General features: G+C 41.3%; 1 protein-coding gene across 1 annotated transcript; it reads right to left on the bottom strand.

Moving 5' to 3' along the window:
* Positions 1–961: 961 nt before the first annotated feature.
* On the bottom strand, positions 962–21412 carry LSM14A (LSM14A mRNA processing body assembly factor). The gene is made up of 10 exons (XM_026714350.2): positions 21174–21412; positions 12565–12728; positions 10934–11066; positions 10580–10699; positions 8097–8267; positions 6651–6716; positions 5727–5903; positions 4899–5061; positions 3514–3751; positions 962–2788 (listed from the first exon to the last, which is right to left on the bottom strand). The coding sequence occupies exons 1-10, from the start codon at positions 21292–21294 to the stop codon at positions 2765–2767; spliced, it is 1377 nt and encodes a 458-aa protein (XP_026570135.1). The 5' UTR covers positions 21295–21412; the 3' UTR covers positions 962–2764.
* Between the last annotated feature and the right edge of the window lie 3573 nt (positions 21413–24985).

A 24985-nucleotide genomic window follows, 5' to 3' on the forward strand; every position in this document is an offset into this window, starting at 1 on the left:
GCCCTTCACCTTCCTGTCCGGCTGCGGCTACGGGGATTCCGCCTCCGTCGTTGCAAAAGACAAGCGGGAGAAGAGGAGTGCTGATCGTGGAGCAGCTCCTAGGGCGGCCCAGCCCCCCTTCCCCGCAGGCAAAGCCAGGGATAACCAAATAATAATTTGCTTGTTTTGTCTAATTTCAGGCAGGCAAAGGTTCAAGAATTTCAGAGAGGCTCAGCCAACCTCGTTGTACACGTTGCACTCTGACAATAAAGGTTGTTTTGATTTGAAGATGCAGGTTTAAATCCTGTCCCATGCTGAGGTTAGAGTCCCCCCCCACGCCCAAGCATTAGCAATGGGACACGATCTGCCTCCCTGCAAGGATGCCACCCAATCGTTGGGTTATGCGGCCCACGATGCGCTTTTAAATACATGTGTGCAAAAATGGTGCCCGTGGGATAGGTTTTCAAAAGCATTGATTGGAAATCTTGGGTTTCCTACACATCAAGTGTCTTTACACCCCACCCACCTTTTTGCTTCCTTGGGGTTTAGATCAGGGACCTCCAACCTTGGCAACTTTAAGACTTATGGACTCCCAGAATTCCTCAGCCAGCTTTGTCTTAAAGTTCAGGAATGCTGGGAGTTAAACTCCACAAGTCTTAAAGTTGCCAAGGTTGGAGACCCCTGGTTTTGATGATCCTAAAACAGCAAACCTATTCTCTTGTCATTTTGATATTGAATGGTAATAGAAGAATGTATTACATTAAGATGTAATATAAGAAAATGGTCAAAAATTTAACATTTAGCCAGGTTTAAAATTATTACTATGCATGTTTTCATCCAAAGCTGTGAGGCTGCAGGTTTAATTGATAAAACTTTAACGTGACCAAATTGTGGTCAGCCAAACAAGCCAGCCAAAAGCAGTGGCCCAGATATCTAATGTGTGAAATAGGATTGAGCTGTAAAGAAACTTCACAGAGATTACTTTTCTTATTGAATGGTTTTATTCTGGCTTAAAATAAGAAGGCCCAGTTTTCTGTAGCAAGATACACTGAAGGGACGTCATGCTGCTTGCTGTTCGCTGGGGTACAGTACACCCCAATTAGTGAACTCAAATAAGTGATGGGTAAATTGAAACCAAATCATACCCTCATAATGTCTCATTGGTATTTACAATTTATCTGGTTTTAATAAGTTTGGGACACCTTATACAGCATACATAGTTATTGCAACAACACAGCACTTGCCTTTTGTCTAAAAAGCTCCCTCCAAACGGTTAAGTATCATGATTTGTGGATTCCAAAAAAGCTTTAACATGCAGAATATTACTAAACAATAGTATCTAATTCTACAGTTGTCAAATACTTGACCTCATGTGGAAATGAATTACAAAATACTTCTTTATAGTGCTATACAAAAAATATAAAATTACCATTCTATCACTTTAATATTCCCATTTGCTAACAGTGCATTTATCCATATTTTATCACTACTGAACACGAAGGAAAATGAACAAAAATTCAGCAAATTAGATAAAATATTTTAATCTTTGGATCCCTTTATTCTTGCGGCTTTCAGATATACATAAAAATACAAATTATTAAAGATCTGTATCTAATTATAACTTAATAGCAAAAGAAGTCATAACTAGTTATTCAGATAACCTCAGTTACTCCAAGCAAAAGCACTCTAGTGACGCTGGGGTAAAAATGAACAGTCAATGTCTCCAAGTTACAGTCCATCAAAACTCTGGCAATCGCAGACACTAAGAAATCATTCTTAATTGAGTATAATACAAAACCACATTTTAAGAATCGACAAACGGAGACATTTCATTTTTATTCCAGGCACATCAACTGGAACAAGAAGTCACAACTGGCTCTTTTTTCACTTACTATCATAACATGACCTGCAAACTGCATAAAATGTTAAGATTTATCTTTACCTAAATAGTCCCTTAGTGTGGTCCAATCGTACAGCAAGACCAAAAACTAGAAAATGGATTTCTTGCAAGAGAAATATTTTAATCCTTCTGAATATTGGAAGAACATTTCAAATATTTATTGGTAGTCAAAATATAAAAACAAACAAATTTAAAGCTGAAAAGCTAGAAAGAAACCCTCCAAACATGTGTTTAGCATTTCAACACGGCAGTTTTGTAGACTTAAAAATGTTTATTCTTAAAAAATTAGTTGCTTTTTATACAGCTATACAAAATCCCTAGTGTTTCTTTGGCAATGGGATAATCATGGAATTATACAACTATAAAAGCTTCCTTTGCCTAAGAAACAGCATTTTCCATGTTTATACTTTCTTTAACCAATTTTTTTTTACTGCCCAGCATCCTATTTGACAAAAATTACAACTATCTGAAAAGAGAGATTATAGGATTTCAAATACAACCTTCACTGGATCAACACACTCACAGTACTGACGGCCTTCTGCATACAATTGTCTTTATAGCCTGCAGCAATTATAAAATACAATTTTAATTCAGAAAAACCCTTTTTGTAATGAAAAAAAATACTAAAACTCCACTGAAGTACTGCTTTATACTTTTAACTATATGTAAGAAATTATTTAAGTTTTCTATCTCAAATATATTTAATATTCTTGTTTTTGAAGATGGCCATATTTTTTAAAAAAGTTACTGTTCCTTTGAAATTAAAAACAAACGCTAGTGCTGGTGAAGTTTTAACAGCAAATGAACATAATTCTTTATAAAAACCAACACCACCTCGGTACCATGAAGATCAGCAAGTCCACCTGCTTTCAAATTCTTTGTAGATTATGCTGCAACTTTGTTGTCTTTCTAGAAAGCAATATAAGATTAACATTACTTTGGGTCAAGCTGGTATAAAGTCAATTTGATCAAGATCATAAACATTTTGAAAGATGGGCAGCCATACAAATTTTCAAAATAACTAGTAAACTTGTAATCAAATTTTCAAAATAAATGAGTTTCATCACATCTACTATGCCCTGCCAGCTATGTATTATATAGCATAAATGCTCCTACAATAATAACTACTGTACATCAAAATATGAATGGAATAGAGTAATTTATGCTCTTAGGAAAAATTAAGCCATGCCTCTTACTTTAGCGCCTATGTTTGGTCTGTGAAAAGTCCCAATTCATTGCCTGGTAGAGATGGAAAGTTCTGTGCTGTTGCTGGGGAGTATAGCTAATGATATGAGACAGATCAGTGGTAGGACTTGATAAAAAAGAAACTTCACCCTGAGTTTGTAGCCCATTTATTGTGCTGCTTAATTAATTCAATGAGGCCGCCCATCAGTGGTGGAAAAGAAAAGGAAAAACTGGCAGGATATATATCAATATAATATAATATAATATCAATATAATATAATATAATATAAAATATAATATAATAATATAAAATATAATAATATATGTTAAAATCATAAAGATAATACTATAATTAAAGAAAAAAGTGAATTACCTAAACTATTTTGGTTCTGTAAATAGCACTATAATTAGCAATTTACAAATAGTAATAATATTGGTAACTGTCTTACCCTATATTCGAAATCCGCGAACTCCCTGCCACCACGGCCACCTCTGAATCCACCACGAAAACCCCGAGGAGCATTGAAGGGTCCTCTTGTGTTTCCACGTCCTCTACCTGACCGGAAGCCACCAGCTCCTCCACTTCCCCCTCTGCCTCTGAATCCCCGACCACGGTTTGGACGCAGTGGAATTCCAAATGTCTCTGCATTTAGTCTTCTTTCCTCTGCCCAGTTTGGTCTTCGATCTCTGAAAGATACAGAAGTGACACGGTGCTGTTGTTTCAAGTTACGACCAATTTCTTCATTACAAAAGATACTTCCACCAAATGACCACTAGGAACGCCAGAGTTACTTAGCAAAATGAAAAGTAAAAACTGTACTACACCATACAGGTTTCTCAAACCTTTAGTAGTGGATACCCAAAGGAAAAGAGACAGGTGAATTTAGAAATGGCAACATCTTCAGTAATGGAGAGTAACTTGGGAGAGAACTGAGATCAGAAGGAATTCATTAAACTGTTGATAGACTGATGCAGTGCTAAGAAGTCTCTCAAATGTTAAAAAAAAAAAACAGGTTGCACCTTTTTTCAAGAGAAAAATGATGAAACAACCTCGTCCAGTGCCTCAGCCTTGGATTTTGAGAGAACCAGAAGTCTAAATCTCATTACCAGATCTGCCATCTTCAGCATACACTGCTTTGCTGGCATCCTGCCTTAAAATGCGGGAGGGTGGGGGAATGGGGAAGTAGGAGAGGGGAGTGACAGGGTGACAGGAAACAGAGGTGTCAATCTGGAACGAGACCAGCCGATCAAGGATGGAGCCATGAGAACGGACTGTGAACCACCACCAAAGAGGCGCCAAATATCATTGGACACTGACAGTCAATGGCGGAGGGCCAGGGAAGAGGGGAAAATGCCTGTTTTGGGTGGGAATGTTCAGATCCAGCTTTGCTTATGCTGTAACCACTTGACTTTAGTAAAAGTAAACTTTTCACTTCATGAAAAAATGGAGTTGAGGGTCTTTCTTTCCTAAATGCTCAAATCAGGACAAACCTGACACTCAGAAGTCTCCATTTATGTTTCACAAGTCCTGCAGCAAAATGAGTAGAGTGGAATGAACTGTAGCATGCCTGAACACAGAAGAAAGATTATACTTATAAAAACAAGGTACTAGTGTTCGCATAAGATAGAAAGCATTTTTAATTGCAGAGACTGCAATCAAAAACTGCACCCACCTACATGATGGACTAGTCCAGTTCATTCTACTGCCTTCATTCTGCTTAATGTGAAAAAGAAACTTCAGTTCTCTGTTCACATTCAAAAGTCTGGCTCAGACATGCTACCTGTTAGGGCTCAAAGGAATGCCATGTGTAGCTTGCTCAGAAAAACTTGGTACCTGTTGTCATCACAGGAAATGTTATCAAAGAAAGACTTGGTTTTGTCATAGTAGCAATTGGGGCCAAGTGGATCCTCATCATCTGCATTGCCTTCACTGTTTTGGGTGTCAACACCTGAATCGCCTTTATCTTCCCCATTCACAGGTTTTTCAGGCTTATCCTCTAGAAAATGAAGAGGGGAAAAGACTTGGAAAGAGGAAAGAAAAAAGACCATCTTCAATGACCATTCTAGGAAAATAAATCTCTGAAGAAAGGCAGATAACCATTTAAATTCACTATCACTGCCTGATCTTCTTGGGTGCAGCTGCTTTCAATGACTGCAAACAACGTTGTCAGATGGGGGAAGGGAACCCCCAAACTGGGAAGAGACACAAAATGATTCTTTTGATTTTCTCTGTTTCTTTTCGTACTCTTTTACTACACTTTACCATATTCCTGTAAGCAGCAAAAAAACTAAAGTTACACCAGGACAATCAGCTAGGTCCAGATTTAGTTAGATTCAGAATCAAACCACTTGAAATCATGCCATGATGATTTTCAATCTATTCTAAGCATGACTGGCATGAACTGAACTCACTGAAAACTCTATAATTACATTCTATTAATTGAGACTCTTTGGCTACTTAAATCTGGTGCATACAACAGTTGCATTTTAGAATGTAAGACAACTTTGCAAATTACTTTAGGGAAAAGGAAAATTATGTAAGAGAAAACCCAAAGATTTGAATATGTCTAAATGAAACCTCTCTTCAACAAAAACACCCATAACTCTTAACTTCAAAGTCAGCAAGCCTCATAAAAATAAATTGGCTGTGTTTACCACTTACCTTTCAGTTTTAGCTTATTATGAAATTCACGATCTATTTCATCTTTATTAAACTGTGCATTTGCACTTTCAAAGTCAAAATCCTTCTCAAACTTCATGGGAACATCCCGCCTAATACCAAACCTTCCTCTGCCTCCCCGGTGACCTCCCCGACTCCTCCGTGAAGGTGCACCTGGAACTGTAACAACAACAACAACAATCAGGCACCACTGATGTTCAGGTTTTGGTAAACAGCATCCTCAACATTGAACAATGGGCAATGTTCTGTTTGCTAATATTAATAACGTGAAACAACTTACTGGTAATATCTGATGTCACCAGGTAAGATCAATTTACTGAAGACATACTGGATGTTTTATTTTGGATTAATTAGCTTAAAAAGTCACAGAAATCATGAATTAACATGTTCCATAAGACTGAAGACTGTTTTACTCCTCAATCATTTCAGGATCAAAAATATTTGCATTTTGGCCGAGATACGAACTCAAAAGTCACCAGTGATGAAAACATACTAAGTAACCTTAGAAAGGAAGCTTATGATCGAGCCCTGCTCCTCCCATCCCCCCCGCCCCCCCCACAAAAAAAAACCTCTCAGGAGAGGAAAGAAGTTGCCTTTTCTCTTTCAGAAACAACATCCTTGCAATGTCTGAATAAGGAGCTAGCTGTTTGTGGACCAGGACTGAAATCCACTGGTTTGTTCCAATCAGCATTGGCTGAAACAAGCCCCATCCCTCTGTTCAGGGACATAATGCAAGAGGTTCTATCCAGTTGTTCTCATATCCAAAGGAAGCAGAAAATGGTGGTGGTGGAGGAATCGTCTTATAATCTCAACCCTTTAAAGCTGGGAAGGACTTTGGTGGCATCTTTGGAGTTTAGCTCAGCCTCTGGCAGAACGTTCTTATTTTCAAAAGTGATTTCATTTTACCTATTGGCCGCTTGTTTTCATTTCTTAGATGTTCTGCTTCACATCTTGTCACCTTCTGTGCTTCAGCTAGAAATAGAGGAAATGCCAGTAATACTTATAATAAATGATTATAACTAACAGATTAATAATTCTGTTTAGCACAAAAACACAGAATTGATAGCAAGCGCAGCAGGGGTTTGTGAGGAGGCCACCTTGTCCACTGCTTTAAATGCAGAGGTACAAGATTTTCTGTGCGCATTTCAAGTGGTACATATCAGAAACAGCACCTGTGCCTTGTGACCCCTGGACAGAATGAACAGGGTCTGGGAATGCTTCAGTCTCTGCATAAAGTGCACGTGGTTCTCGATTAACCACCATTTGCTCGTGACCATTTGAACTTGCAATGGTGCTGAATGAGTGGTACTTAGAAATGGTCCTCAAAATTATGGCCATCGCAGAGCCCCTGTGGTTTACATGAACGCAGTTCAGGTGTAGAGCAATTAGCCTGGATTCCATGCATCACAGTGTCACTTCACTGTGATTTGTGATCTTACCTGCTGGTTTCCCACAAGCAAAGGCAACGGGGAAGCTGGGATCGTGGGAGGTCCTTGCTTACTGATGGTGCCCGAAGCCTGCTGATTGCCATCACTAAGTGCTGTGGTGCAGTTAACCCCACTGCTTAGCAATGAATATTCTCGCCCCAATTACTGCCTGTATTTTAGCAGTGGAAAAGTCAAGGTGTGGTGGGATATACTGCATTGGTATAGCAGCAGTGGCTAAAAAGGGGAAAGAAAGGTGCCGGGGAGATCGGGGTGGGGAGCCAGTGCCATGGGGGCAGGTGAGAGATGTTGCACTCTTAGCTCCTGAGGAGAGAAACATGACAGTGTGTGCTGGCCTTGCCCTACTCACCCCACCAGGCTTCGTCTCATCTGGGGCTTGGGAAGAAATCAACATATTCCTGGTTTTATTTCTGCCAAACTCTGGTTGACTCTAAAGCGGAGGTCTCCAAACTTGGCAACTTTAAGACTTGTGGACTTACACAGCTGGCTGAAGAATTCTGGGAATTGAGGTCCACAAGTCTTAAAGTTGCCAAGTTTGGGACCTCTGTTCTAAAGGTTTAGCGGAACTCTCAGAATGTGATGGGTTTGTTTCCAAATTAAGAATCATTAAGTTTTCTGTTCTGCATACGCGCCAGAACAAAAGGATCAATTTTTCCAAGTTGGAATCCACCACGGAACAGACTTCTCTCCTACCAGAAGTATCTCCCCAGATAAAAGACACAAAGAGGCACTTACCATTTTATCTCAAGGCCTGACATTTATCTGCAGGCATATGACCATTTTAGCACATAAGACAAATCAAAATTAAATTACATGGACTTTTCAAAAGACTAATAAAAAGACCCAAGTCTAAAATCCCCCACCATGCACAATGTGGCAGCAATATCATACTAAAGTAATATTCTACCTCTCCTGTGATCCTGGTGGTCTGATGTTTTTTGGTTGATAGACCCAAGTGGTCGGTTTGAAATAGAACTTCTCCCAACTGAGACTGAGGCAGGTAAATGGGCAGTTTGCACTGCTTGTTCCAGGGTTGGACTCTTTCTCAAGTGATCTAAGGGAGGCGGGGTTGACCGAGCTGAAACAGAAGCAGGAAAACAGTATTAGCTTAGGCCCTCCTTTAAGGATTCCTTGGAAATCTACTAATTCCCTTGAAGAAGTCATAGCAATAGCACTAGCAACAGCACTTAGACTTCTATACTGACTCACAGTGCTTCCCAGCCTCTCTAAGTGGTTTACAGAATCAGCCTCTTGCCCCCAACAATCTGGGTCTTCATTTTACCCACCTTGGAAGGACGGAAGGCTGAGTCAACCTTGAGTCTAGTAAGATTTGAACTGCCAAATTGCAGGCAGCTGGCAATTAACAGTAGTAGCCTGCAGTACTGCACTCTAACCATTGCACCACCGTGGCTCAAAACTTTCTCAAACAGAATTTATCTGTAAAGTTAGATGAAAATATTTCCCCTTTTTCATTTTAAAGAAAGAGAACTTGTCTTGTTGTTAAATCTTTATCTTCAGCCACTAATTCTCTTCCCATAAATTATTTTCCTCTCTCTTTTAAGGAGGAAAGGATCCAGTAATACTGGATCTGCCAGATTTAGGTGGGATGGATAGGTTTTATCACTTAAATTTGTTCATGATACAGCATTAATGTTTTATAGTCATTTTCTTAAGACAGCAGCTTAAAAAGAGAGCTTGAACAAGAAGGAAATTGCTTTAAGTTCTAGGAGTCTTGTTATCTGGTTGGAAAAACCGACTGTGTATCCTCATTGTACAGAATTAATTCTGAGATTTTTGGGAAAAGAATAAATAAACACTTTCAATTATGTTTAATTATGGTGTTAATGTTATAATATTATGGGATTTCATTAATCAGATCACTGAAAATTCTAAAAAGTAGTACTATTATTTTTTCAGAAAGTTTTTTCTTCCAAGTGAAATATATTCTGACAAGTTTTTTAAATAGGTTATGAAATTATTAAAAAAAAAAGCCACCAGTAGATATATTAGCGAAGGGCACAAACAATATTTTGAATGTTTAAGTTTGAGATACATTGTTTTGAGCTCAAAATTTTTTTGGAATAATAAAAGAGGACTGGAGCAATTCTGGTAAAGTTGGACCAACTGTTTTGAATTTGAGAAGAAGCATCCAGGTTTGAAATGTTGAGATGTTTTGATTACCAATACAGAGCAGGCAAAATAATGTGTAATTATAGAGTAAAACCAACCAAATACAATAGTACTTGAAAGCCAGGGAATACAAAATAATATTTTCTTTATACCAAAAAATGTAGTACGATCGTTCAGGATCTTTCAACAGTGACAGCACTCAGAAGATCCTATACATAGACTTCAATAAACCCAGAGCCACTCAGGTCCAATCTAGGCCTGCAATTTATCACAGCTTTTATAAGCTTGTACCACTGTTGTCTGATGGAGAGTATTTAATCAACACCTCATTTGCAATGAGATAAAGCTTTCAATAATGATGCAAGAATCGGGTTATGACTTATGGCCACAATTGAGCCCAAAATTTCAGTTGCTAAGCAAAACAAGTGAATTTCGTCCCATTTTACATCCTTTCTTACCACTGTTGTTAAATGAATCACTGCAGTTGTTAAGTTAAGTAACATGGTTGTTAAGTGAACCTGGCTTCCCTATTGACTTTGCTTATCAGAAAGTTGCAAACAGTAATCGCATGACCCCAGGACCCTGCAACCGTCATACATACAGATAAGAGATTATCAGTTGGAGGGGACCTCGCAGGTCATCTACTCCAACCCCCAGCCCAAGCATACATGGCTGTTGCCAAGTGTCTCCATTTTGAACATGTGACCACGGGGATGCTGCAGTGGACATAAGTGTGAAAAACAATAAGCCACTTTTTTCAGTACTGTTGTAACTTTGGTCATTAAACAAATGGTTGTAAGTCAAGGACTATCTGTATATCCAGCCAGAAATATATGAGGGTCTGGGAATCTAGATTCCTTCTACGGTATGTTTGTTTGCATTTATCGTTGCTGACTGGTACTCTTAGGTAGAAAACAGACTACTCTCAAGTAAGGGATTTTAGAAATTATATCTGCAATTTCCTGACTAAGATCTAGTGTGGTCCAAAATTCAAGGACTTTCAGCACAGAGGCTTTAATATCTGATATGGAGAAATAGGGCAGGGCATATAAAAATGTTGTGCTTTGCTTAAACCTGTGCTAGCATTACTGTTTGGAGAGCAGAGATTTATAGCAGGGGTCTCCAACCGTGGCAACTTCAGGGCTTGTGGACTTCAATTCCCAGAACTCCATAGCCAGCTTTGCTCTGATTTATAGAACACATAATTACATTATGGAACACATGACAATTATAAGGGACATGAAAAGATTAATTCTTTACCTTGAGAGAGCTGTGTTTTTAGAGATCTTGCATCTGTGGTAAAAGTGGAACCAACTGCACTGTTTTGGGACAAACTAGTACTTGCTGGAGTTTCTGTTCCAAACGATGTTAATGAATTTCCTGCATCGACAAAAGAAATATTATTTTTACTACTTTTAAGAAACATTTTGACAGATGAAGTCACTCAGCCACCTTGGGTGTTGGCTATGTGTTGCGAGCTCTATACGGTTTTGCCCTTGAAGGCCACTCAGAAGCTCAACTCACCCAAAAGGCTTCCCTCTTTTTGCCCATAAGATCCCTTTACTGTGCAAATATATCTTTTTGCTTGCTGAAGAAATAAATAAAGCAGCTTACCAACACCCACAGCCCCGAACTGTTGGCTCACTAATGGGCTTGGACTAAACTGACTGTAGGCCGGCATTCTGCCGAAAGGACCATAGGAACCCACAGATTGGAATGAAGAAGTAGACGATGAACCTAGGGAAGACTGAAGAAAACAATATTTGGAAGAGACTAATCAAGACAGAGAAAAACAGAGCCCCAAAAGAGAATTTGTGCTGTTTTCTAGAAATCAGCGATAAGAACAAAAGAGGCTCTTCTTTTGTCTTAACAATGGGGCATACAAGAAACGCAATTGTCCATTTATAAAAATTCATTTTACACATTGGAGACATTTTGATTTTCATCAACTCATTAGCCATTAAGATAACAAAGTATGGAATAACAATGACTTCAACCTGAATACGAGGCTATGTCTACTAAAACTCTGAAGTTATGTTGGCCACTCCCTCTTATTGTTTTGTTATCCTAGCAGCAACATGCATGGTGTCAGCTGGTGCTCCATTCAAAATCCAGGAAAGAAATACTTTTAGACTCCATTAATCAGAGAAAAGGTATCTTTTACTGGAAATCGAGTGGTTGCAACAAAAGGATTCTGAATCTGAGAAAATGGGCGCGTAAATCACATAGACAAAGTAATGGCAACGTTCCCACCCCCAATAGTTCAATTGACTCATCCAATTAAAAGTTGTGTATATCATCATGTGGGCATCTCCAGGTGGTGATGAGGCTTCTGTCCGTTGACCTTGACATAGTTTGATAAAGGGTTGCAGCTGCGCATAGTATAGGATAGAAACCTAAGCAAGAATGTACCCGCCCCCGCCAGCTTATACAGTTCTGGTTTGTAACCCCTCCAGCTCACTTCCCATAACCATTCCCCCCTTCTCCCCCCGTTACTTATGACAGCCGAAAGATGCAACGCAAAGGGAGAAAAATCTTGAAGGAAAAATCTTGAAGGCTGACACATGGTGAATTAGCTCTCTTCACACTTGCATCATTTGTACATGTGTTGCTGATTTATAAGCACTTGCTAAGGCATTTGCTAGTGTTTTCTCCTGTGGAGATGTGGAAAAACATTGTTCAAAGGCTCTGAATCATGGCGCTTGTTAGTTTTTCACCTGGTTTGAGGTCCCACCTCTAGTGTGCAGGGAGGGGAAATCCCTCAAAGTGCTGGAGGAAGAGACTTCAAATTTAATATCCTTCCCCCTTCCCATTGACATTTTGGGGAAATTGGCAGAGATGATTCCAAATGACATGACTGCAGGGCACTTGGCAACTGGTCATAAATACGAACTGGCTATCAAACACCTGAAATGCACCTTTGCGATGGGAAGCAGGCAACAGCATGATGTTTTACATTGGCCAGAAGTGCCTTACAGCACACCCATTCTGAAGCTGTTGTCACTGCAAATAGTTATTAATGACCAGCTGTAAGTCAAGGACTACATGTTAGATATTGGCCTTGATCATTATTTTATTAAAAGTACTACTATGCAAGGTATTGGATGTTTTTCTCTCAAATTCAAGGAAACAGACAGCAAATATTTATTTTTAAATATTTAAAACACATACACACATACATCCATTTTTCACTTTTCATGATTAGACATGACTCTCATGAAACTCAGTGTGTTGCAGTGTGATACCTGAACAATTGCTGGATCTTGGGGAAGAGAACACTGTGGTTTCGGAGGTTCACAAACAGTCAAATCCTTAATATCACTTCCACGGAATATAATATATTCGAATACTTCATCACGAGGTGGTATAGGCCGATCAGTTGGTCTGTCTTCAGTTCCAAATGAACAAACTGCAGAACAAAACAATTTTATATTAATATTATATGCAAACAATTCAAAAATTTGGATCATTAAGTATTTGCTCTAAGCCAAGGGTGTCCAACTGCACTGAGTGAAGAAGAATCGTCTTGGGCAATAGTTAATGTACATAAATCACATATTAATGTTAAAGTTTACAATCTTGTGGCATGGCATTACTAGCTGTCCAGGGTTGCATGCAGTGGGCTACAGGTTGGACATACCTGCTCTAAGCAATCCTAGAGCAATATCACTCATACATTTGGTCTACTATGCAGGGGTGAGATTTGACAGGGTTAACTACCAGTTCATGATTTACGAGCTTCCTTGCCCGCTGTGAGCCGCACGCCTGTAAATCGTCATCAACACGCTGTGTGCCAAGAAGCAGCCTTTGAAACAGCCCTGTTTTCCTGCCTTTTTAACAGCAGCTGTGGCTCGTTCGGCAGCTGAAGTTGAAAAATCAGGAAATAAAGATCAGGTAAGAACCCAGGTGGGTGGGTAGGTGGGCAAAAACATCAGCAGACATAGAACCGGTTCTATGTCTGCTGCTCTTCAGAGCTACCGGTTCTATAGAGGTGGACAGAACCGGTAGAAACCCACCCCTGCTACTATGCCAATATTTTCAAATGAACATGCTTTCTTAAAAATACAGGAGAGTTAAATAGAGGCATATCAATCTGAAACAATGTCTTACTTATTACAACATTTGCATGCGGCTCAGTAATGAATCTACAAAAATCTGTCACATCATGCCTAGCTACCAATAGTCCATCAGACACAAGCAACCAGAACAATTCAGTGTTGTCTCAAGCAGAAGCTTTATTGTTAGTCACCTAAGTTACAAGAATCTCACCAGATGGACAATGCAGTTGTCTGTCCATCTGTGGAACGGCCAGATAAGGTTTGAGAGATTTTGCAGGCCAGGCTTGAGCTGCTTTTTGCAGTGCAAGGACTCTAAGCTTGACCCCCCTCTTAACACCGCCCTCCACTCTAGCTGGAGAACCTACCAGAAAACACTGTTCAAACTAAACAAATTCTTACTAAAACAGTAATACCCTAAGGAGAAAATTAAGAACAGCTTCAAAGAAAGGAATAGCTGAAAACAATTCAGAATACTAAACATTTTAATTAATAACAGCTTGAAATAAGAGCAGAGCCTGTTTAAAATGTATTTCAAGGCTACAAAACAAGGAAACTTGCAAACTACCTGCCCTTTCAAGTGGATATAATTTTATTATTCTACAATGCCAATATTTTTAATCTGTCCTTTTAAATTAAATTAAAAACAAACAGCACTTGATATAGAGGTGGAACATCTGGGAGTAGCAGGCTAGTGATGTCAATAGTGTTGACTATAATCATTAATGCATCCGTTGGTTTAGACCAGCTGCCATCACAGCTGCATCACTTCAATAAACTGGGCATGGGCAGTATATGGCGCATCCAGCCCATGGACCAGGAGTTTAACAGCCCTGGTTTAGAGAACAGCAGGTTAACTCCTTGCAGAAACACCTGAAATGCCATTCAGATCCACAAATTTGATTTAGAACAAGAAGTAGCCCACATTTAGCAATTGGGACTGGCAACTTGACTGTCAAGCAAGACCATGACTATGGTTAGGATCCTTACTTCACTTTTCCTTTGCTTTACTGGGCTGCAAAAGTCCAAAATGTGAGAGGCCATAGTTACAGTTTCATCATTGCTTTAACTGCAGTCACTAAAGAAAGACTACTTGTATTGTGTGGGGGAAGAAGTCTTTATATGACAGGGATGGGCAATTAATTTTCCCAACAGACCACATGAGAAACTGGGACTGTTTTGGAGGGCTGAACCAATAGGCTGAATTTAATTCTGCTTAATATTAATTTGCTTTACAAAAAAATTGTAAACTATATGGTTTTAGTTAGCTGCTACTGGTAAGAATCCACATTCTGATTAGCTATGAAAATGTGGAGCATCTCAAATTATAGCAGCAAAAAAATAGTAAAAGCTCCAATCATTGCATCATTTCATCTTATATTCAACATAACATACTGTTAACTGTCACACGCAAAAAAACCCAAATACTGACAATTTATATGCTTTGCAGTATGTTAAAAGACCTGCATTTAATTAACTTTATACAAAAAGCTGTAAGTGCTTTTGATGTTTTTCAGTTCTTTTTTCTTGTTCAGTGAGGAAAAAGTCTGTCTTGTCTTGGGACAGAACAGGGGCACTGAAGTCTGGTTGAATGTCTGAGGTTGATATGCAAAGGACAGCCGACAGGTGACCATCAGTGAGAGAAGCTCTCTATCTGGACTTGTTGAACTTCATCACTGAGAATGTTTGTTCACATTTGTAAGTAGATCCAAAGAGAATTAACATCTTCTCAGCATGCCTCCTCATGTGTGGAAAGTTCTCCTCTTTGAGAGAAAAATAAAACCCCAGTAGTGATACTGACTTAAAAGTGCTCTGCCAATAGTGTATCAGACAACAGGTCAACGAGTTTGAGCTGAACATTGCTGGGTGTATTATCCACACTGCAGGTTAAGTGAGAGAAAAATCATGTGCATTTTATTCTCAACTATTCTGAAATCTTGCAATTGCCTTGGAAACTCACCACGCAGCGCGCTTAATAACACGGATGAGTACCTGCGGACTTGATCAGCTGATGGTGTGGCTTCCTTTAGCCTTGGCAAGTTGGTAAGAATGTTGGCTTCCACTTGGCTTGAAAGAAACTGCAAATTTCTCATGATCTGGCCTTTGTATAGTCCCCTAGGCCATATATCCAGCCCTCTGGCCATCCCTGCCTGGCCTATGTGAGGTCAATTGGAAATTAGGAATCAAATGTAAATGAGCACCCGGCAGGAGTGGAAGATGTTGAGTCGAGTCAGACTCTGGCAGCTTTGTATGTCCTGTCGAGGCTCTCATCCAAAGCCAAGGAGAAGTCAAAACTGTCTGCTTTGTTTGGCAGCTGAAACTCCAGATTTTCTGCAATGCCCTCAATCTTTTTAGCTACAGTTCATTTGGAGAGGGGCACATTCTCAAATGCCCCTTCCCCCCCACCACTTGGGATACAGTAGCACTGTAGAGTCCAAACACTCTTTGATAAATTATCCATCAAAAAATGGCTTTCTGCTTTTTGTGATTTTCTGAGATACTACATAACTGTTCTTGACTGCTCCATCCCTGGATGTGTGAGGCTTGGCAAAAAAATATTCCTTGTTCTTTTTCCAGCTTAGCTAGCAAAGCATCAGATGCCAGTGCCACTCTGCATCAGTCAAGCTGCTCTATTTCTCTCTGTGTTTATAGTCTCCTAGTAGGGATTCAAATTGTAATCCTCAAACACAGCAATCCGTATTTCGCAAACTAAACACACAGCTTTACCTTTGACTTCAGTAGATAAACACTTAGAAGTCCCCGTGTTTGTTAAAAATTCTATAGATGGACACAACTAAAAACATTATGTTAAAACAACATAATGATCATAAATTGAGGACCACCCACATACTGTGGCAACTGCTCCTCACCCAAATGTTACAGGTAGTCAAGTCATCGTTGAATAAAGGGACATGCCCAGTCTCTGAAGTTACAGATGTTGCAGCATCCCATGATCAAGTGACCAAAACTTGGATGCTTGAGAGCCCATCCACATCTATGGCCACAACTCCTCCCACCTGCTTATCTCCCCCATCTATGCCCTTTTAGCTCCCTGAACTCTGCAGCCCCGGCTACTCTTCCCCATTTTTTTGCTCCCACTGATGACCAAGTATGCCATGCCTGGCCCTGTGCTGTCTCTCTGTCTGTCTGTCTGTCTGTCTCTCTCTCTCTCACACACACACACCATTTAGTGGATTCCCCTACAAGTCCTTTCACCAAAAACCCAGAACTGTCCCAATTAAGTCCAGCCACGAGCAGACCAATCCTAGTCTGCAGAGCAATGGCCCGTGAGTCCTCAAGGCACTTGAAAGTTTCTCAACCAAAATAAACAGGCAAAATTAAATCCACAACACAAAAGGGTTCACAAGGCAAAAAAGGTCCAGAGTTCACAAGGCACGATCCAAGTCAAGGCATGGTGTCCATCCAAAGCAAGGCAAGAATCACAGCCATCAGAAAACAAGAGAGCAAGAAGAAAGGGATTATTATGATATGGGATTTATTTTATGGATGGTTAGAAAGTAGAGTAAGACATTAAAGGATATTATATAAATGATGTATTGAAATTTTACTTTAAATAAGTTATAATATGAATATATTTAGTAAGAGAGGATAAGCTCTCAAAGATAGTAACTGAAATTAAAAAACTAATGATACTGTAACAATGATAATTTGATGTGATACACAATGTTGATTAACATGAATGTAAATTTAACCATAAATGCATATAAACATCATAATGTGCACAAGAAATATGTACCCAGATGACACATTGTATAATTGAAATATGATTTTTATTTGTTGTTTTTGTTGTAAAAATAAAAATCTCAGAGAAAGAAAGAAAGAAAGAAAGAAGCAAACACACAGCTAGGAAATGAACATGTTCCCAGCATCACTACCATCTGCCTGCTGGGATAAATAGCCAGCTTCTGGTACAGCCCATCAGGAAGGGCGAGGCTGCCTCCCCGCGAGTAATCTGGGTGACATTCTCTGCTCATGCCTTTTCTCTGCCCTATTAGGTGTTCTTGGATGCAGAAGGCAGTTCCTTCTTCTCATCGCTGACCAGCTGCAGCCACATGCTTTGCCCACCTGAAGCTTCCGGGCCGTCCTGTGCTGTGCTTCAGTCAAATCCCTCTCAGACAGTTGCTTGGAGCCATTGACCAACTCCTCTCCAGATGGGCCTGGAACTGGTTCATTCTCCACTGAGCTGACATCTAGAGATATATCTGGGGAAGCATCCAGAGGAGTCATCACAGGTCCTTAGTAAGGTAACTGCTTGCCACATAGTTTTCTTCCCGTTGCAAATGGCAGTTTCCTCAGAGGACCTAGGTAAGATGGCCTCACATGGCCAGCAGTTCCTTCATGAAAGACTAGGCTGGGCATGCCTTGACAGCAGCAGGAACAAGAAGATGGCACAGGTGAGCTGGGCCAGTGGAGTACAGGGTGGGGAGACTGGCTGTAGCTGAGAAAGGGCTGATGCTGCTATGGCTTTGCGCTACCAATGCAGTGTGGTATCCCATGGTTGACTCTGTATTGTGCAACTGCAGCAACCGGCCTTCATGCTGTGGTTCAGGGTTTCTTGCACCCTCGGTGTCATGACACACCAGAAGCAGAAGCGTGGCAAGCAACCCCAGAGCCTTACAGTTATAGTGCTCCTTCTTATTGGGCAAGGACACCCCAAAGGGCAGAGATTTGGGGGGTGGGGGTGGAATTGGAAGCAGTCTCTTTTTCCTTACTGAGGCTTGGAGGGACCAAGCCTGAAATGGCTTGAATTGGGGTGGACCCTTGGGTGGAATTTGATTAAGGACGGCAATGGGAAGTGCCAGGATTGCAGTAGCTAAGCAATGCGTTCATGTGACTTCGCATTTTGGCTGCATTGCTTAGTGATGAAAAATCCAGCTCCTTATTACAGTCATAATTCAAGGACTACCTATATACAAAGAGGCACAACACACAACTGCCCAGAAATATTTTATCTGCTATTTAATATTTCCATGTTGTTAATTTTCTGAATTTTTTGCAAGTTATTCTTGATCATTGATTCATTTTTATAATTCGAATCTCAAGTGTTGACTGACAAATTGAATCTTTTACAACACCACAATAATATATCACATCAGAATATACTGTGAAATAGAAGACAATCAATTCCCTAAACTACTCTATTCTCCACACCACAATACTGTAGCCAAATGATTCTTGAAATCTGGTAAGCTTCTAATCAAATCTATCAAATATCAGACAACCAAAATGTAGCAACTACATCAAATAGCATAAGCCCAAAAGAATAGTCTTTCCCCAATCTGCACACAACTATCAAGGACAAGAGGCATTTCTACTTCTACTGATCCAGCTCTTTCCAGGATTCTCCCACATAGAACTCACAAGCAGGAGCATCAGATGGGCAGGTAGCCCTCACCAACCACAATTAGGACTGGCAACTCTGTGGCTAAATCATGTTGTCATGTCCAACTTACAATGGCAGTTCGTCGTCAGTTCCAGCCCCCATCATTAAGGAAATCACACGGATCATTGTTCCCAATATCTTACAACCCTGTAAGTTCCTTCAGGCTTCCCCATTGAGTTTGTTTGTTGGAAACCAGCTGTGAAGGTTCCGAGTGGCAATCATGTGGGATGTTGTGACTGCTGTACAGGTAGTCCTTGACTCACAAACATTTGTCTAGAACCATTTGTGATACTGAAAAAATGACTTTGACCAGTTTTCATATTTACGACTGTTACAGTACCCGCATGGTCACATGATCAAAATTTCAGGGGCTTGACAAGCGGCATGTACAGGAAACCCCCAACTTACAACAGTTCACTTAATGATCAAAGTTACAGCAGCACTGAAAAAAATGACTTATGACCAGTTTTTACACTTACAACCTTTGTAACAGGTCCATGATCACGTGATCAAAATTCAGATGCTTGGCAACTGGCTCATACTTATGACTGTTGTTGTTTCCCAAGGTCATCTAATCATCTTTTGCAACCTTCTGATAAGCAAAATCAATGGGGAAGCCAATAAAAATTGTGTAACTAACTTATAAGCCAATGCAATTTGAGCAATTGATATTGGCATATTATAACATGCTTCCACAATGAAAAGCTAACAGCATTTAGAAATACTGACCAGACTTAAAAATATATTATGACCAAGATGACTAGCCATCTTAAAATACAGAAATTCTGTACTGAGGTAAACAGAACTTTTCAATATATTTAGAAAAAGAATCATAACAATTGGAAAATATGAATTACTACGGAAGCTGTTATACTGTGACTCAGACTATGTCTGGCATACTTTTTACAGGCTGAGCTAGCTACCTTTTGTACCTCCAGCCCGTAGCAGCATTTTAAACATCAGGTCTCCCTTTACAAAACTTCAGTCAGACACTGTACTGTGGTTCCTATAATTTGGGTAAGCAGAGTTCGCTTAATTCGTCAAGACGTTTTGCCTACAACCAAATTTTGTCCTCCTTTAATGCTTCCTGGGGAAGTGACACAAGTTCTCTTTTTCAGTTCAATCTGCTGCTTGCTATGCCTACCTCACAGTGTCTATACCAGAGGTCTTCAAACTTGGCAACTTTAAGACTTGTGGACTTCAACTCCCAGAATTCCTCCTCCAGTCATGTTAGCTCAGGAATTCTGGGAGCTGGAAGTCCACAAGCCTTAAAGTTGCCAAGTTTGAAGACCTCTGGTCTATACTAACCCCAAATTCAAAACGAATAGTTCTTGTACTTTGAATTACAACTCACATCATATATTGACTGTTTCCTAGTATGATTTAATTTATTGTGCCCTATCCTATGACTATTATTAAGCATGGTACCTGATGATTCTTGACTCTTGATGAATGTACTTTTATGTACACTGAGAGGTTCTGCACCAAAGACAAATTCCTTGTGTGTCCAGTCACACTTAGCCAATAAAAAATACTATTCTGTTCTATTCTATCACTATCTCCAGCAAGAGTCCCAATGGCCCAGACAGGGACAGCTGGATTGACAGCATCTTCCGGTAAAGCTAAGATCCCGATTTACGTGTCCAACTTCAGGCATTAATCTGGGAAAGTCTACCTGAAGATGTTGGAGGGCTGAAAAGGCTTCTGAAATGCACAACAGATGTTCTACCAAAGAATTATTCCCAAACTATTACAAAAAGTGACACTGGGTATTTCATACAGTAAAACTGGGAGGAGTGAAAAGCAGAACAGAAATGTTTACCCAGAAGATTAGCATCTTTGTTATTCTATCCACCTCAAGAATATCTAAAGACCTAAATTAGTGAGGATTCTTTTATTTTTTAAAAGAGAGGCAAAAGGGACGAAAACTCAAGAAATAATAATGGGGGTGGTAGTGGAAGCAGAGACAACATCAAGCACTGAAATGATGCAGGAAAGGCGTTAAAAATAGGAACATAAAAAAAACAAGTAACGCTCTTAATACCGTCAATGCTCCTTATTTAAAATAATACGGTTTCGAACCACCCACAAGCTATTTTTATTGCACGTTGCAAAGGGGGGCTCGGGCTTAAGCGTCGACCACAGAAGGGACCATTTTAACGGGCCAAAGCCGTTTGTATTTTTCTCTCCGATACAAACCCAGCAACCGGCCCACCGATGAGCCGACGGCCAAAAGCCAACCGGGAGGAAAGGGGGGAGGGGTAAACAAGGGCTCCGCGGCCCCGGATCTCTCGCTCGCGACGAGACTCGGCCCTGCCTCCCGGCGACCCGCGAAGGAAGAGGCCCTCGGAGGCCCGAGAGGTGCCCGGCCCGCGGAACCCGCTCCGCGCCTCACCCTTGGCAAGGGCCACGGTAGAGTTCTCGGTGTCGATGGTGTAGAGGATGCCCTCGTAGCGGATCTCGGCCTTGGAGATGAGGCTGATCTTGCTGCCGATGTAGGGCGTGCCCCCGCTCATGGCGCCGCCGACCCCGCCCGCCGCCGCCGCCGCCGACCCCGCTTCCTTTTGGAGCTAGCGGCCTCCGGGCTGCAGCCGACCCAACGCTCCCAATATGGCGAGCCACCGCCTTCACCACAGCGCCACGAAATGGATGCCGGGAAACAGCAGCCACCTCTCGCGAGAACTGCGACGGGAGGCAACGGAGAATGCGTGGCGGGGAGCTAGGGTGCTACGGGTTGTGGGAGTTGTAGTTCAGCCAGGTTCGGCTCGGCTCGGCTCGGCTCCCCTGCCAGGCCGGTCGGTGGACGCCCGAGAAGAAGGCGCGGCCTCCACGGGCCTTGGCCGCCACGATGGTCTTTGTGTTGCTCTCGGGGCCTGGTCGCAGCACTGTCCCGGACTTGGCGGCCCCCTCACGCAGGCGGGCCTCTCGCGCCGCAAGGCCCAGGATCCTCCCGGGTCGCCCTTTGTCTCCACCGGGCTGAAAGGCCCCCTCCCGCCTGCCGGCCACCTGAATTTCGCGGGAGCAACGGACTAGCGAGCTGAGGGAGGACCGCCGAGGTAGCCCGAGGAAGGCCGAGTCGTAAAGCGGGAGAAACTCGGGAGGACCCGGGCGCTTGGCGACTGTTTGCCTCGCGCGGGAGGAGGCCGAAGGCGGCTGGAAAGAGCAAGGCAGGCCTGGGGAAGAGGGCCTGAGGAGGCTGGGTCCGGCATCTCGACCCCTGCCCTTAACGCTGAATATTGGGAGTTGTGGGAGGAGGGCAGCCGGGCTTAAAGCCTTCAAAGTTGACACAGATAAACTTCCAAGTGGCCTCAACAACCCTCTGAAAGGATGCAAATGACCAGCTGCCTGCAAGGAATGTAAATCCTTCCATTCCCCACCATCCAGTCAGAGCTGAAGAAACTTCTTGGATGAGAAGCGAGACGTCTTCAAAAGGAAAAAAACAAGAAAATCCAGCTGCCTCCTTGAAAAAGCACCTTTGGGACCTTCAAAGTTGTTATGGCAGTATGGCCCATTCAGAAAGGAATTTAGAACAGGCACTCTTTCACACTACTTATTCGTTTATCTATCAAATGTGTATAAAATGGTCCATCCCGTGATTGTGTAGCGTGCCTCAGAACGCTTCTTCCTAGTCGATCGGTGCAAATCCATTTCCTGTAAACCAATGGTCCCCAACCAGTGGGAACCTACAGATTTGCACAGATTGATTAGGAAGAAGTGTTTTGAGGTACACTATGCAATTATGGGATAGACGGCTTTATACAGTTTGGCAAATAAATGAATAAATAGTGTGAAGAAGTACCTGTTCTAAATTTCTTTCCAATTGGTTTCATGATGGCCTTCACCCCATTATTTTATGCACCTTCACCTTACTGGACCACAATGCCCCCCTTTGCATGTTGCTGTATTCCACAGCACCCCTCCCCAACTTGCTCATCCCAGCCCAGCACTCTGCTGTTCCAGAGCACCTACCTGCAGGCCCACCCACCAACCCCTCCCCTTAGTTTACTAATTTTGAAATATCAAGATGGCCCAACTAGGAAGGTGAGGCTCTCGCTTCTGGAGCACTTATCACCCTATAAAGCCACTGCCTGTACCAGAAATCACCTTCAAAGCTGCCTCCTGCTCCAGAAACCGTGAGTAAACCGGAGCCCACAAAGTGCTGGATTCCGAAGCCCCAGAGTCCTAATCACGCTGGCGGAGCTCCTGCTAGCCGGAGCAATTGGACCATTATCGGCCTTCGGAGAGCCTTCCAAAAACATAAACCAGAGCCCAAAAAACCCACGCTGAATTCCAGAGCCTTCCCTTCCTTCTCCAGAGAAGCGGAGCTCCTTCCCTCGAGCCCTATTAACCACATCGGCAGAGCTCAAGCTAGCCTTAGCTCTTGAACTGGATCACTTGGAGCCAGCGGAGCGCAAACAACGCACCTTCATTTAAATCCTCCACACAGCTAATCGGAGTATCTTCCACACCAGATGACGTGTCTCCATTCAAATCTCCCACAGAGTTTCCCTGGAGCCACAGCGGCTAGCTGGCAGGGAGAAACAATGAGGGAGGAGAGAGAGAGAGACCAAGACTTGAGGAGAAGCAGATAGAGATAAGAGCCAGGACGAGCTGTGATTTATGAGAGAGTGATTCGGACACTTAGAGAGAGACTGATTCTGAGAGTGAGCCACTCGAGCTGTGACTGGTGGCAAGTGTGATTCTAAACTCCAGAGAGTGTGATTCTGAATGGCTGTGAATTACGGAAAACTGAGGAGACTCACAGAGAATCAATAGACCCTGCAGTCTCCATTTAAATCACCCAGCTGATTAGTCAGCCTGCATTTTAAATTCCCACTCATCTGATTGGACAACCTCCACTTAACCCCCACCCAAATCTCATCCATTCCAAACTCCCAAGTAGAAGGTTGGTGAGTTCATTCAAATCTCCATTCAAATCTATCAAGCAGCAACGCTTCCTCTTGAAAAACAAAAACAAAACAAAAACAAAACGTGGCTCTAAGGAAAAAAACAAAGGAACTTTTCACTACAAACCTCCAATACTTCACTACCTCCACTATTTCATTACCTCAAGACCAAATATTGATAGATAATGCTTTGTCTAAAATAATTGATTTATCATCTAATAGTATAATTAATTGTTAAATGACCACTAATTTACTGAGTCATTTAATTGATAGAGATTTAATACTGTATCATTGATTATCTAGTCGATTGATCGATTGAATAATTTTTAGTAATAAGTAACCTTACTTTTGATTTGTTCTCTATCAATTAACATTTATTAACCACCAACATTAAGTAACTGTCTACCGTTCACATTAATTAGCTATTGGAATTGTTTAGTGTACTATTGCCATTGACCATGCCAGCCAAAAACTCTAAACCCTCCACTACCAAACAAGAACAAAAGAATAATATCTCTACCAATGACCTCCAAGACTCCTGCACATGCTTCAGATGTCTTGAAACCATCAATGAAAGCGAAAATAACATCAACTGCCACCTATGTGACAATCAAGCCCACTTTACCTGCTTAAACTTAAAAGCCTAGCTGATCTAAAAAAATCAGATACATTCCCTTGTCTATGTCCATCATATTCTCCCAAGCTAAACAAACTACCCTGCCTGACAGAGTTGAAAGCATAGAATCACTCATTCACTCAATAGAAGAATGCTTAACAATACTCTTTGAAACCACGGTACAAGCAAGCCTACTCTCTTGAAAAAAAAATACAACACAGATAAGCGATTACCTATCAGCTCAAAATCAAATCCCAACTCAACAACCACTACCACAACTACTACCTCAACTACAATCACAACTACAACCAAAAATAGCCAAACCACAGCCACAAATAATTACTATCCCATCAAATAATTCCACAAATGATATTCCCTTACTCATCAGAGACATCATGGAACATGATCAGAAACATCCAAATGCCACCTTATTTGGTCCTGAAGACACCAACGAATTAGACGACATCACCAAAGTTCGCGATATCATAAGCAACTCAAAATACAACAAACATCTCTCCTGAAGATATTGAAATAACCAGAGATGGCCCTGAGTTCAAATACAATGACGGCTCTGTGGCCCCAAGATTTTGTAGAGTTGTTTGCAAAAGTGAGTCCAGCAAACGTATATTCATTCATACAATAAACGCCATTGCAAAAACCAATCTCACCCATAAAAAACTGCTC

The sequence above is a fragment of the Pseudonaja textilis genome, chromosome 11 (genome assembly GCF_049901715.1).
Source record: "Pseudonaja textilis isolate UNSWEBS1 chromosome 11, rPseTex1.2, whole genome shotgun sequence".
Taxonomy (NCBI): domain Eukaryota; kingdom Metazoa; phylum Chordata; class Lepidosauria; order Squamata; family Elapidae; genus Pseudonaja; species Pseudonaja textilis.

Excerpts from the sequence above, each read along its gene's own strand:
- LSM14A (XM_026714350.2), bottom strand. The coding sequence starts at position 21,294 with ATGAGCGGGGGCACGCCCTACATCGGCAGCAAGATCAGCCTCATCTCC. Across the intron at positions 5,062-5,726 it reads TAATAAGCTAAAACTGAAAG|AGGATAAGCCTGAAAAACCT; the intron begins GTAAGTGGTAAA and ends TTCATTTTCTAG. Across the intron at positions 3,752-4,898 it reads ATTTCCTGTGATGACAACAG|AGATCGAAGACCAAACTGGG; the intron begins GTACCAAGTTTT and ends TGTATCTTTCAG.